The sequence below is a fragment of the Macrobrachium rosenbergii genome, chromosome 11 (assembly GCF_040412425.1).
Source record: "Macrobrachium rosenbergii isolate ZJJX-2024 chromosome 11, ASM4041242v1, whole genome shotgun sequence".
NCBI lineage: Eukaryota > Metazoa > Arthropoda > Malacostraca > Decapoda > Palaemonidae > Macrobrachium > Macrobrachium rosenbergii.
This window is the reverse complement of record NC_089751.1, coordinates 8,477,135-8,490,346: the sequence shown is the minus strand read 5'-3', so window position 1 is coordinate 8,490,346 and position 13,212 is coordinate 8,477,135. Positions and strand designations below refer to the sequence as shown.

Below are 13,212 nucleotides of genomic sequence, written 5' to 3'. Positions count from 1 at the left end.
GTATGACTATTTATCAGTAGTAACTAAGACATAAAAAAATTAAACCATATCACTGATAACAATCACATTACACAGATTTTTTCTTAAAAAATAAATCATAATTAACAAAATAATATATATATATATATATATATATATATATATATATATATATATATATATATATATATATATATATATATATATAATATATATATAACATATATATACATATATATACATATAAATATACATATAAATATACAGTATATATATATATATATATATATATATATATATATATATATATATATATATATATATATATATATATATATATATATATACAGTACTGAATTGTACTTATTCAATGTATAATAAAAATAAAATTACAATATTTACAATTCTGGGCTTAAATATTTAGTTAATACAAACTTTTAAGCATATCTATGCAATTAAAAGTACAAAAATACTAGCTAGCAGAAAGTAGACAAGAAACAGGTTTGAAAAATAAAACACAGAAAAGCCTCACAAACAATTAAGCCAAAAATGAGATGATGAGGGTACGGTTTATTTCTGCCACTCAAGTATATATCTACTGTTTTATAGAATAAATAGCCAAGCCATTAAAAAGAAAACAACAGACTTACTGTCTGGGCACTGAAAGTGATGACCAGAGATATTCTGGAAGACAGGAGGCTTGAACTGTGCACCTAGTCCACCACATTTCCCATCACCCTCAAACCACGCACAATATGGATCTTGTAGTCCCACACAAGAACTGTAAGAGGCAGTAGGCATGAGTTCTAAGAACACTTTCTGATACTTTAGTAACAAATAAATAGTCAATAATATTTCAGATCAGCAAATATTAACCATAACCATAAAGCACTCATAATAATCTCATTGAAAAGGCAACTGTAGCCTGGGTAGAACAAGATCGTTCTGAAACATAATATACACTTTGTTATTCCCTGTTTATAACATGAATGACTTATATACCAAATACAAAATATTCAGTGTCATGCAATTGTCCGATTATAACAAGCATGCTTCATTACTATAATATAACAAACAAGAAGTAATTCTGAAGAGCTTAAAAAACTTACCTGCATGTAGTGGCTCTATAACACCGGTGAAGATCTATTGACTTCACTTCATCGTCTGTGATGATGATAAGCTTGCTTTCTCCACCAGTCTGTTGAGCTATCTGCATGTTCACAATTGCTACAGGCTTTTCAAATACTTGGATCTCTTCAATGATAACAGGTTCAATTTTACTGCAAAAAACAACAAGACATCATACACCAAACATTTCATATAAAATTTCTAATTAATTCATGGATATACATTACTTAAATTCTTTTAATATGGTAACTTGGTTAGTACTCTTTTTCCCAAATGCTTACTCTATTCCTTCTGAAGCCTGAGCATTAATTGCCTTGAAGATTATTCCACTGTCTGTAGCAACAAATAGAACATCAACTGTCTTTCCATCGCGTAAGACAACTTGGGGTTCCACAGCAATCTTGGTGAATCGATACCTGAAACAACACGAAGTTTCATTATCGCCGGAGAAACCAGTCTTGTGGAAATATATTGACAATAAAAGTACAAAAAAATTGAGGGATGCTGTTATTGTACAACACGTAAGTTCAGTAATCATGAAAAACTCTCCAGCTGTAATAAATGACTTACAAAGAGGAACATATACTTACTTAAAAGATGCTTTCACTAAAAGTGGACGGCCAAAGAATGCTGGCACAGCTTCATCCATGAGTGGGTGGGTATTTGCAAAGTTTATGTTAAACTCGGGCAATGTCTGACTATCTTCTACACAGCTACCTGGACGAGGATCTGGTACCTGGAGTAATGGGCACGTCAGTGAGTTAAATTTACAATACCTGATGTCTTATAGCATCATTAACTTAACTACAGACTACAGGCACATTTTGAATTTGAGGAAATAGGTTCCAATCGCCAAGGTCCCACTATAACAAGGAATGAGGACAATACAAACGGTTACCAACTTAGGACCTATGTGACCTACAACCGTTTGTAATTACAACCGAAGACAAAAAAATAAAACAAATTCTAAAGCATTTTGTACTTTTCCCGGGCATAAAAACCGAACTTCTCGTAAATGGAGTATTCTAGCGCATCTCGCGCTTCGGCTGTGAACTGAAAAACAAAAGCCTATCACGTAGGCTACGGTAATGGCATCGCCCTGAGCTTTGTTGGCGTAGCTCGGTCACTGTATTTCCAGCCGTGCTCACACAAGTTTTTTTTTTTTTTTGGATGTGACGTTCGTGTCCCGGTAGAAACAAATCTACGTTTTCGCAACGGATACGCTCATAATGACGTAGCGTTAATAGATCATAATTTCCCCATAAGAATCACTGGTAATATGGGGAATTAGGCTCCAAGAGAGTGGGAAACTACCATTTCTTCATGTTCTGATAAGAAATGGTATTGTGTGAATGTCAAGAGTGACACGGAACATTAACATTACAAGTTTTCACCACCCATCACTATCGTCTTACTGCCCTTCTTACTAGTAAACTCGGAGGCAATGGGAAGCTCTACTTATTGGATACTGATAGGGAATGTATAGTACTAAATCATCATCAGTAATGATGATACTATATACAAAGAAGAAAATTATAGCACAGTATTATAAAATTAAGAACACTGTGATCATGCTCCATTTTCATTCTGGTAATGTTCAAGTTCTCAAAATCATCAGCTGAATTATCATCATTAGTAACATAAACACACACAAATAAAAAAACTATCGCTCAGTATTATAAAATCTGAACATTGCGATCATGCGTCATTTGCATTCAAGTCATGTTTAAATTCTCAAAATCATCAGCTGAATGAGTTTTACCGACATCATCATCGCTATGTGTTGCCAGATGTTCAGTGTTTGATTAAGACCACTTTAAAGAAAAAAAAAGGCGATACAAACTATGAAAAAATTTTTAACAAAAATGTATAAGAAAGATTCTCTAAAGATATGTGAGTAACAAAACAATAAAAAGTGGTAAGTATTGACTATAAACATCATGGAGGTTTTAATATAATACTAAATATGATAAAAGACATCATTTTAAAGAAAATTTTGCAGTGGGAAGAACGACTGCCAACAGATAATAGATGTGAGTCATAAAATAATAAGTGGTACGTAAAAGCCATAAATATCAGCGGTTAAAAATTACAATACAGCACTATACTGACAGTTCAAGTATGGATACTCCTCTATGGGATATTTTTCAGTCACTACATAGGTACCGTACCTTATTTTGATGAACTGGAAGCCAATTGGAATTAAGATTTTCTTGCTCCTTATATGGACCCTCAAAGGTATCAAGAACCGCTCTCATTGAAAACGCACAAACAGCTGAGCCAGGGATGGAATTTGGAGGCGTAGTGAAGACTGCGTACATCAGTTCATGCTTTTGTCCTCCATACATCCCAGGAATAATATCAGTAGTTGATTCTGTAATGTTTGAAAACTTTGTCAGTTACATACATAAAAACACACACACACACACACACACACACACACACACACATATATATATATATATATATATATATATATATATATATATATATATATATATATACACTGCACTCAATTACTTAGATTCCTAAATTATCGTAATATCCAAAGTTGACAATGTTATGACTCTTTATATTAAAATATGAAAAAAATACAATGTGGTTAAAATTGAATCCAGTTGTGACATTTTCCTAACTCTTTCACAAAGAGAACTACAACAGCAGATATATGAAATTCTTGTATGCAAGAACTTCATATGTTTACAATTTGAGTACTCTTCGTTATAGAATTATGAAAATACTATTTCAGCTCAGTGGTCTGGTTAAACTATTTTGATAATAATAATAATAATAATAATAATAATAATAATAATAATAATAATAATAATAATAATTCATAAATCGAATCGAAAATACTTACGTATTTCATCAAAGTAAAACGGATATTCGCCAGGCACTGAACAATTCAGCCTACTTTTAAGGAATGAAGTCCATGAACTTTTGAATCTTAACTGGCTACCGCCTTTGTCAGCTTTGCAGACCCGAGCTACTCTCGAGTACACTCGTTTACCGCAGTTCATGTATTCCACAGCCGTTTCGCGGAAGAAGAAGAAGACAAATTCTCCATAGTCGAAGGAATGTACAAAGTCTGGAGCTGAGCGGGAGAAAACACGAAACATTAGTAACGTGCTACCAATCATATGGCTGTGAGGGAAAAGTTCCTTAGCGCGGACAATGTAGTGTCCCAAGGTCCACAGATGAAATCAGTATTCCAGAAAACATTATGTAAACAAGCAATAATATCAACGCTGTCCGTTATTCCAGTTAACAAAAAAAAAAAAAAAAAAAAAAAAATCATTGGCAGAGAAAAGTTGGCATACTTACCATTCAACTGCTTATAATCGTTAGGATCTGTCTTCAAGGCGTGTTCATTATGCTCCTGCTTGAGGGGATGCCTAAATATTAAAGGAATGGTGCCCTGAAAGTCTGCAACAGTGCCCGAGTACAACTCGTTGTCTGAGAAATTGTAGAAAATTAGTTAACATGATATATCCAGGAATTTTAATGACTGTCATTCATTCGCATCTATTCCTGAAACTTCAATTTTATTAAAATTTATTTACAAAGGTAATTATTATGCTTAAAATTCCTGTGATCCTACAAATAAATTTAAATACGAAGGCTCAATATGCAATATGGAAGTTACCACAAGTGAATCCTTAATACTGTAAATTTTACAGAACAGCAGAACTTGTCAAAGTTGCGTTACCTATATAAACGAAGGTGGAGTTGTGTCTAGGGTCATATGGGCACATCCCAGCACCGCTGAGCACGGTGAAATTAAAACTCCCGTCATTCTGAGGATAGAAAGCATCTTTTATTAACGTTTCAATCTAATGACTAAATAGCCCATTAACATCTCAGCTCCTTGATATTAAAATGTTAACATCTCAGCTCCTTGATATTAAAATGTTATCATGCTAAATAAAGTATTTCAAGTTCAGAAAATTTTTTTCAAGCTCCTATCGGTTAACCCTAATAAAAAATAGTGTATAAAGACAAAATGCAGCTGCCCTCGTAATACAGCACAAGAACCTTTCAAACATGATGCGTACGAGTCAACTCGAGCGCGCATCCGTTCACTCATAACAGCCGACGTCAACATAAAACCAAGAGAACCACGAACGAAACAAATGAAAGTAGTAAAAGATTAGTTCTCATTGACCGGGAATGAATGCCAAAAGGGGATCCTTCCTTTCTTCGCCTTCTTCAGGGCGGCCTCTTAAATGACCTACTCTCTGCCTTTTGTATCTCCACAATAGCCTTCTGCTCTTCTAGCTCTCGCAATCTCCTAGATTTTGGGGAGACTGCCAAGGGAAGAGACAGACAATCGCCTCCCAGTCAAGGAGATTCATTCCTTTTTCTTATTGGCTGGTATTCTTTTCTTTTGGGAAATTCATATCTTCCAAAATTTATTTAAAAATTAACTACTGCTAGTATTTGCTACAGTTCAGTATGGTGAAATAAATGTGTGACGCAGTCAAACGTGAGTCTGTCTATTCAACAGACCTACAATATATCACATCTTCCTGAACTTTCAAAGAATAGCGTTCTCTTGTAAGGCATTAAGATACCAAACACTTGACACCAACTACAATACCCGGTTTTAATTAACAGACTTCACTGTCGTGGAAGAGTATATTTAAACTAATACAAATACAGACAAAAGCGTTGCAGTGCTCACAAAATTATGAAAATTTTATGTAAAACAACGATGGGTATATTATATTACAGGAGAATTGGAGTTTTGTGTTATTTCAATCATTTCAGTTTCATAAATTTTCAACCCCCCCCCCCCGCCCCCCGCCCCAATTGCGACTTATAAAACGGTCCCTAGCATTTGAAGAGATCTACCTGACAGCCTGAAGGTATACCAAAATCTGGTAACCGTAATGTGTAAGACTACTGTGAACTCTACATACGCAGAAATTCAACAATGATCAAATTTCCATATAACAATTTGGTTCTTAATCAAAAAGGATACCCCTGAAACTCCTTACTAATCAAAGACAGTCAAGTTCGAATGTTTCTAAATTCATGTTCGTTAACAAGGGTTACTCATAACTGCAGGTGTGGGGGGGGGGTCGCAGGAAGGATAAACAAAAAAAAAAAATTTTATTCTGTGATAATGGACATAAAAGTAACAGCAGAGGTGTCTCGCTTAAGGGATTCTGAAGGCCAACACTAAGCACGAACTTACTTCAGGTTCGAAGTTAAATTGACTCTGCTCCGCTATGAGTTCATTTTTTTTACAGACTTCAAATATTTGATTCTTTATAACAACTTACCTGCTGAGCATAGCGTCTGCAAAGAGGTTTGTAAGCGTTGGTGCCGCACACTAAGAAGCGGCCTTCTCCCTCCTTCGCCAAAACCCTTATATAGTTTTGACATTCGTCCTGGAAAAATAAAATAAAAGTATTTGTTAAGGGATCTCAAACGTTTTTATGTTCATAATCTACTTCCAGGCTGAACTTCAAATTCCTTATGTCTAGCAGCCTACTCTATGACATAGTCGACCTCTACCTGCTCGAAGATAATTTGAAGTCTAACTACATATAATTATAAAAGCCTTTGTATAATTATGATGGACCTGACCGCAGCCTACCTTTGAAAAGAAAAAAAAAATTGGACTCCCACGGAGCTTTTGACTCTCAACAGACTGAGAATGTGACTATGGACATCACTGTTCAATTAGCCTGACAAAAATGAAACTAGCTTTCCACAGATTCAAATTTTCAAGTTTTCTTTTCTGGTGGTGGAGAGAGAGAGAGAGAGAGAGAGAGAGAGAGAGAGAGAGAGTGAGTGTGTGTGTGTGTGTGAGAGAGAGAGAGAGAGAGAGAGAGAGAGAGAAAGTATATCTTAGTTCAACCAGACCACTGAGCTGATTAACAGCTCTCCGAGGGCTGGCCCGAAGGATCAGATTTATTTTACGTGGCTAAGAACCAATTGGTTACCTAGCAACGGGACCTACAGCTTATTGTGGAATCCGAACCACATTATAGCGAGAAATGAATTTCTATCACCAGAAATAAATTCCTCTAATTCTTCATTGGCCGGTCGGAGAGTCGAACGCTGGGGCAACAGCGTGCTAGCCGAGAGCTCTACCCATCCCTCCAATGAAGAACTGAGAGAGAGAGAGAGAGAGAGAGAGAGAGAGGAAAAGGGATGTCTGATGACGTCCGCTTCTTTCCCAGAAGACTATTATCACTATTATAAGGTATGGACCCTGACGCCCACCACAGTATCTTCATTGTTTCTGATGACGCCTTTCCCACCCACCCACCTAGAGCTTTTTCTCTTCTCTTGTCCTTTGGCCAAAGTACAAGGAGACGGGGGGAACGTTTTCGTAGGTAATAATGTAAAACACAAAATAGGAAGGCAAAATAAAAGATCTCTTGTATTGTGGCTGTTGCCTCGTTCTGAAGTCCCCACTTTATTTGTTTGCTTAGCTAAAGCAACAGCAATCTTTGTTGATGTGATGCCATTATTTTTTTTATAATATCTTTTTTTCTGCAGTGGACGTTTACGCAGTTCCACACGCATAAGACCTTTCACAAAAAACTTTTGTTTTAACAATTTCATTCAAGTTCACGGGTTTGAGACTTTTAACACCACACAACAGACTCAATACTGTATAAATTAAACAAAGACATGAGCGTAATTTCCTTTAAACAAAGACATGAGCGTAATTTCCTAAGCGATTCAAAATAACGAAAGCTCTTTTAAATAACGACGATGTTAATATACTTAAACATACTCTGTATATTGTAAGGATCATTTTAACACCGCGCTTACGAACTGCTCACTGAGCACGTCTGGGAAAATACTGAGAGAGAAACTTCAAGATCAAGGCTTCCAAAACAACAATGTCATTCAGCAAACACTGTACACTACTATAACACTTAAGAACTGATGCGACTTTTAGTGTCAGGCATTTAGCATTTACATAAAAAACCCAAAATTAACTTTTTTTTTTTTTTTATTCAATATCGTATTCTGGGCCTCCGTTGCTTTACTCGTAACATGATTACTGAGTTTGAAAATAAAAAAAAGTACTTTGTCTAGTTGACGCAACTCTTCTCGTAGTCATTCGCTCCCTTCATCGTTAAATTCATTGACAGCTAAACTAACAGGAACAGGCTGATGGATGGTTCAGTGGGGTGGGGCTGAACTAAACAAAATCAGGAATTTATTAACAAGTTCGTTACAAGTCATGATTCCACAATTATTTACTGTTCGTTGGTACGCTGCATTTATTACATTTGAATGTTGGCTAACATCTGGCGTTAGCTTCATTTAAAATGTTTTTATTAACACTGCAAAAGAAAAAAAAACCGTCTAATAAAACAGGAACTCTGAACTGTTCGTCAGAAATCCTCTCTCTCCAGAAATGACAAGATTAATGCAACAACCTCGAGATCTGTTCATCCACTCTTGGAACACTGTTTCAGCGCCTGAATATTACCAGCAACCCGAAATCCTTTCTTTCTAGATAAAATTCCTCAAGTGGCGATTTTCCTCATCAATGATAATTATGATTTATCAGTCAAAAGATTTTCCGCATTACCACCTGCCATATTTTACTTCAAGATGGAACTCCAGTTATTCACTTAGGTAACCCCCTGAGTCCCCTAATGGTTAGTGCATGCAACTCGTTTCGCATGAGTCAACATCCACATCGTTAACTCGCTAAGAGCTCTCATTCCCCCTTACCAGAGGCCATAACTACTGGTTTTTCAATATCGGACATTTCCCTGGTATTGCATTAAGTGCTGAAAAGAGGTTGTGATGCTGTTTGCCTGGTTTCGTTAAGAAGTATGCAGGAGCGAGAGATAGGGTGAAGGAAGGTTTAACAACATACTTAATGTACAAATAAATGCCATAGCTAATCCAACTCCAAACAGAATTAAATAATTTCATGTATCTGTCATCACAACTCGCCCTCTATTTACCAATGACAAAGCAGGGCAACACCGACAGAGAGTAACCTCTAAAGTATCAGTAAGGATTGTAAGTATCAATAAGCATACGGTCGTAGTTTAAACCGAGAATAGCTATCTAATGCTAACGACCTCCTAAGGAGCAAGAGCGCATTTGCAACTAAAATGACTTTGCACTGAGCCTGGAAAAGAAAATGGAAGACGAGACCCACTCCCAATCCACGAGGTAGGTTCGTGAGACATTGTTCCATCCGAAAATAGAATAACGCAACAATACCTCAAGTGATACAACTGACATTTTAAGTCAACACTGAACGAATATTTCGCACGGTTACTGAGCATAACACAATGGCAGAGTAACAACGTACACATGAACGCACACACACACACACACACACAGCAATACGAACCAGATTTAAAGAGGTGAATCAGATTTACGCAAAGTCGCCGTTTGGGTACATAATAGAGCTGGCGGATTTAGGATAGTATTCGAGTTTCATAAATAAGCGAATAACAAAAACAAGTTTTAAGATGTTGCGCTAAGTAGTCATCATGGTGGAGCTAAGCAGGTGGTCATTCCTCTCCCCCTGAAGTCATTCGCTTTATAAAACTATGCATCAGACCAAACATGGCAGCAACGTTAACCTTTTAAACACAGCTAACATCTGCGTGGTTACCACTTCGTATGGTGATGTGCTCGGCTACACAAAATCAAGACAGCGCCGTGGGCTTATTTACACTTACAGAATCTAAATTCACAAGTTTCCTTTATAAGCTTTACTTATGTACGTTATTTTCAAGCCATATTAAAAAAGCGAATGACAAAATTCCGAAGTAAAACATTCGCAACTCAACAGTAAAATTTGGTACACTATTCAACAAATTAATTTAGTTCGATATACAATATCCATATTAAGCTGTAAGTTATAGTATGGCCTATGGTAAAATTATACAAGATTATTTCTCTTTCAAGATTAATCTCAACACAAACATCAAATTAATATTTCATTTCAACAAACTCTTTTGTACCCTTATAAACAGTCTTAAGCACGAGTGAGGTGATATGAACGTTATGCACTAAAATTCCTGATGGCTTAAATTACAATATATATATATATATATATATATATATATATATATATATATATATATATATATATATATATATATATATATATATATATCAAACATTTCAACTGTCACACTTCATATCAACTCTTAAAACATCTGTGATAAAGTATGTCTCCAAGCATGACCATTTAATAATATAATTAGGCAAATATATAACAATCAACATGTACAAACTGGAAAAACGTAAAACTCAGTTTACTACGAAAAAACTATCGCGAGGGAATTTAATATCATCATTTCCTAAGCTTTGCTTTAACTAAAATAATCACTGACAAAAGCAACTTTAAAATTTACTCACCACAGACTTGCCCTTGTTGAAACAAGTTTCGCTATCCTGGGACCTCGAAAACCATACTATTCTCTGCAAAATGAAATAAAAAGGAAAAATTAGAAAACAAAGATAACTCGAGTGAGGTAAGTTACAAAATGACCCGAGCAACAGGCGATCACCTCTTGCTTGTTTGCCATCTAATGCGGCGAACAAACATTCCGATCAGCTTTAGTAAACATTTTCTAACAATGGAGACTAATCTCGCACCAGTTCCTTGAACAACTGCGCATCCTCACTGATGTGCCGTGACTCGTCTTTTGTTATAAGCTCTCATTATAAGCTCTTTTGACAGGGCAAAAACATTCCTTCGTATGCGAGGTCCACCACTGTCCCATTAACTCTCCATTTCGTGAATTCGTCTTCAAATTATCAATAATAATCAATGGAGTGTTTTTTTCGATCGAAAAATCTTATTCGCGTATTATATGTTAAGAAATTTTTAGGGATTAAGAAACAGGTCTTGAGTGAAATCATATGATAAACAGGAAATAAAACAGTCTAGTCTACATACATTCAATGATTTCATGAGTTCTTGCTATTATAACATACTAGAACTAAAATGTTTACTATCGACGAATTAGAGCACTGTATAGCTTCTCCCATTTTAAACGCAAAGCAACAGTCAACTTCTTAGTTTCTTCATGTGTCATTGCATTACCATCACCATAATCATTCTTATCTTTCAAGCGACTCATTTTTGTCTATGATCAACAAAACGTCAGATCACATTCCAGCATAACATAAAGCCTGCGTCAGCTCACATTCCAGTGCAACAGAAAGCCTGCACAGAACGGCAGAGAAAAAGAAACACAGCGATACTCGAAAAAGGCGAGAGGAGACGTCCGCAGCCTAACAGCATGCATCAGGTCGATCCGAGTTCGCTTGACATGGCCCCACTCATGGCCAGAGGATGTTGTGATTGTCCCCATTACAGGGGCTCATCGCACCTGAATCCCAGCTCGAGAGCACTTTATTCCCTTCCCTTAAAAAAGGGGGTTAAATATAATCTTCCCGGGTCTCGTCGCCTACAAGCGTCACCTGAGGTTATTTAGCCCTTCCATTACAGCGGCTCTGATACGCCAGAGCATTTGATTCAATTTATTTGCCGTTCTCTGTCTACTCAAACTGACTTTATTCTATGTTACCAAACTGACTTTATTCTAAGTTACCACCTACAGCAAGAAATCTATTTTTATAAGTAAGCCTGAATTCTATTTCACGAATTTACGGAATATATTCTAAGGTAAATCGAGTGGTGGCAAAAGTTAACAATTTCCTACCTGTCAGTCCCATCCCCAACAACTTCAAACATCGATAAAAGTCAGAATCAACTTCGAGAGGCAGCCTTCCATCCGGTGTCTTTACTGAGTGTGGGCGCTGAATGTGCATGAATGAAAATGGCAGCCCAGTCATATTAATTGCGGGATATTCGACAATAAGAGAGCTTCTAAGAAATAAATATTAGCACGACCAAAGGGGCAAAATGAAACTTACCTGACTAAAGTTTTCTTGCAAATTGCTGATGCTGATGTTGTAGACGATATTCCTGAAAGAAAAGAAAACACAAGTTAATCACTTGAAACCGAAATCAAAATGATAATAACAACAGAATACATGTACATCGTTAGCTGGAAAAAGGGAGGAGAGTTGTACTGGGGGGCATTAGAAAGTTATTTGATGACGGCACCGATACCTCGCTATTTGTCTCGAGGCTTAAAATACTTTTACCCGAGTCCCCCTTAAATCCTCTCGTAATCACTCGTTTTCTGTTATTAAATCGCCTTATGCTCAACAACAACATTCCCAGATGACAAGGGCTAGACTCTCCTTTTTCCTCATTCCAAGCCTTGCACTTATCCCTTACCTTCACCTCAATTCCTACATTTGTTCTTTATTATGTTCACGCGATAGTCCCAATTTTTCTTCCTCGATTGTGAACGGTGCTGTTTCGCCTACATTCTCATCTACACCCTATTTCACAAAAAAGTACATGGGATTCTTCCTTCCTATCTGTCACATTCGTTTAAATAATATTACAAGGACAGCAAGACATCGAATCAAAGATTTTTCCAGCCAATAATTTTTCCATTTTGATAACGATAAAATCTCATGAGACACAGTTAATCATAAAATTATACCGGGAATACAAAAAAGTATAAAATGTGCCGATGTTTCTTTGGCGCAATCGAGTTTTCTGTACAGCATATAATGCTGTACGAAACTACCAGCCACGGCCCATGAAACTTTCAGCCACAGCCCGGTAGTGGCCTGCGTTGTTGGTACCTATTGCAGTGCCAGACGTACGATCATGGCTAGCTTTAACCTTTAATAAAATAAAAACTACTGAGGCTAGAGGGCTGCAATTTGGTATGTTTGATGATTGGAGGGTGGATGATCAACATATCAATTTGCAGCCCTCTAGCCTCAGTAGTTTTTAAGATCTGAGGGCGGACGGACAGACATAAAGCTATCCAAATAGTTTCATTTTACATTAAACTAAAAGGTGAATCAATTTTAGACTTTGATAAGGATGGAAAGAAACAATCAAAACTAAATCCTCTAAATTTCACATTTTCAACATGGCACCCACGGCAAAATATACGAGAGGAGTCTTAAATATGCACATCTTCAGTGAACAGCAGGGGAGAGAGAGAGAGAGAGAGAGAGAGAGAGAGAGAGAGAGAGAGAGAGAGAGAGAGAGAG

General features: G+C 36.4%; 1 protein-coding gene across 6 annotated transcripts in view; it reads right to left on the bottom strand.

Annotated features, from left to right (window-relative positions):
- The window catches only part of LOC136843119 (semaphorin-1A-like), a 427,461-nt gene that overhangs the window by 12,396 nt on the left and 401,853 nt on the right, over positions 1 to 13,212 (bottom strand). For all 6 annotated transcript variants that reach the window (XM_067111151.1, XM_067111154.1, XM_067111152.1 and 3 more), the window contains 11 exons: positions 12,004 to 12,055; positions 10,477 to 10,539; positions 6,396 to 6,503; positions 4,817 to 4,904; positions 4,432 to 4,563; positions 3,968 to 4,201; positions 3,279 to 3,481; positions 1,698 to 1,843; positions 1,389 to 1,523; positions 1,089 to 1,259; positions 630 to 760 (listed from right to left, as the gene is read on the bottom strand). In XM_067111151.1, coding sequence (XP_066967252.1) covers positions 630 to 760; positions 1,089 to 1,259; positions 1,389 to 1,523; positions 1,698 to 1,843; positions 3,279 to 3,481; positions 3,968 to 4,201; positions 4,432 to 4,563; positions 4,817 to 4,904; positions 6,396 to 6,503; positions 10,477 to 10,539; positions 12,004 to 12,055 — 1,463 coding nt within the window. The remainder of the gene's footprint in view (positions 1 to 629; positions 761 to 1,088; positions 1,260 to 1,388; positions 1,524 to 1,697; positions 1,844 to 3,278; positions 3,482 to 3,967; positions 4,202 to 4,431; positions 4,564 to 4,816; positions 4,905 to 6,395; positions 6,504 to 10,476; positions 10,540 to 12,003; positions 12,056 to 13,212) is intronic.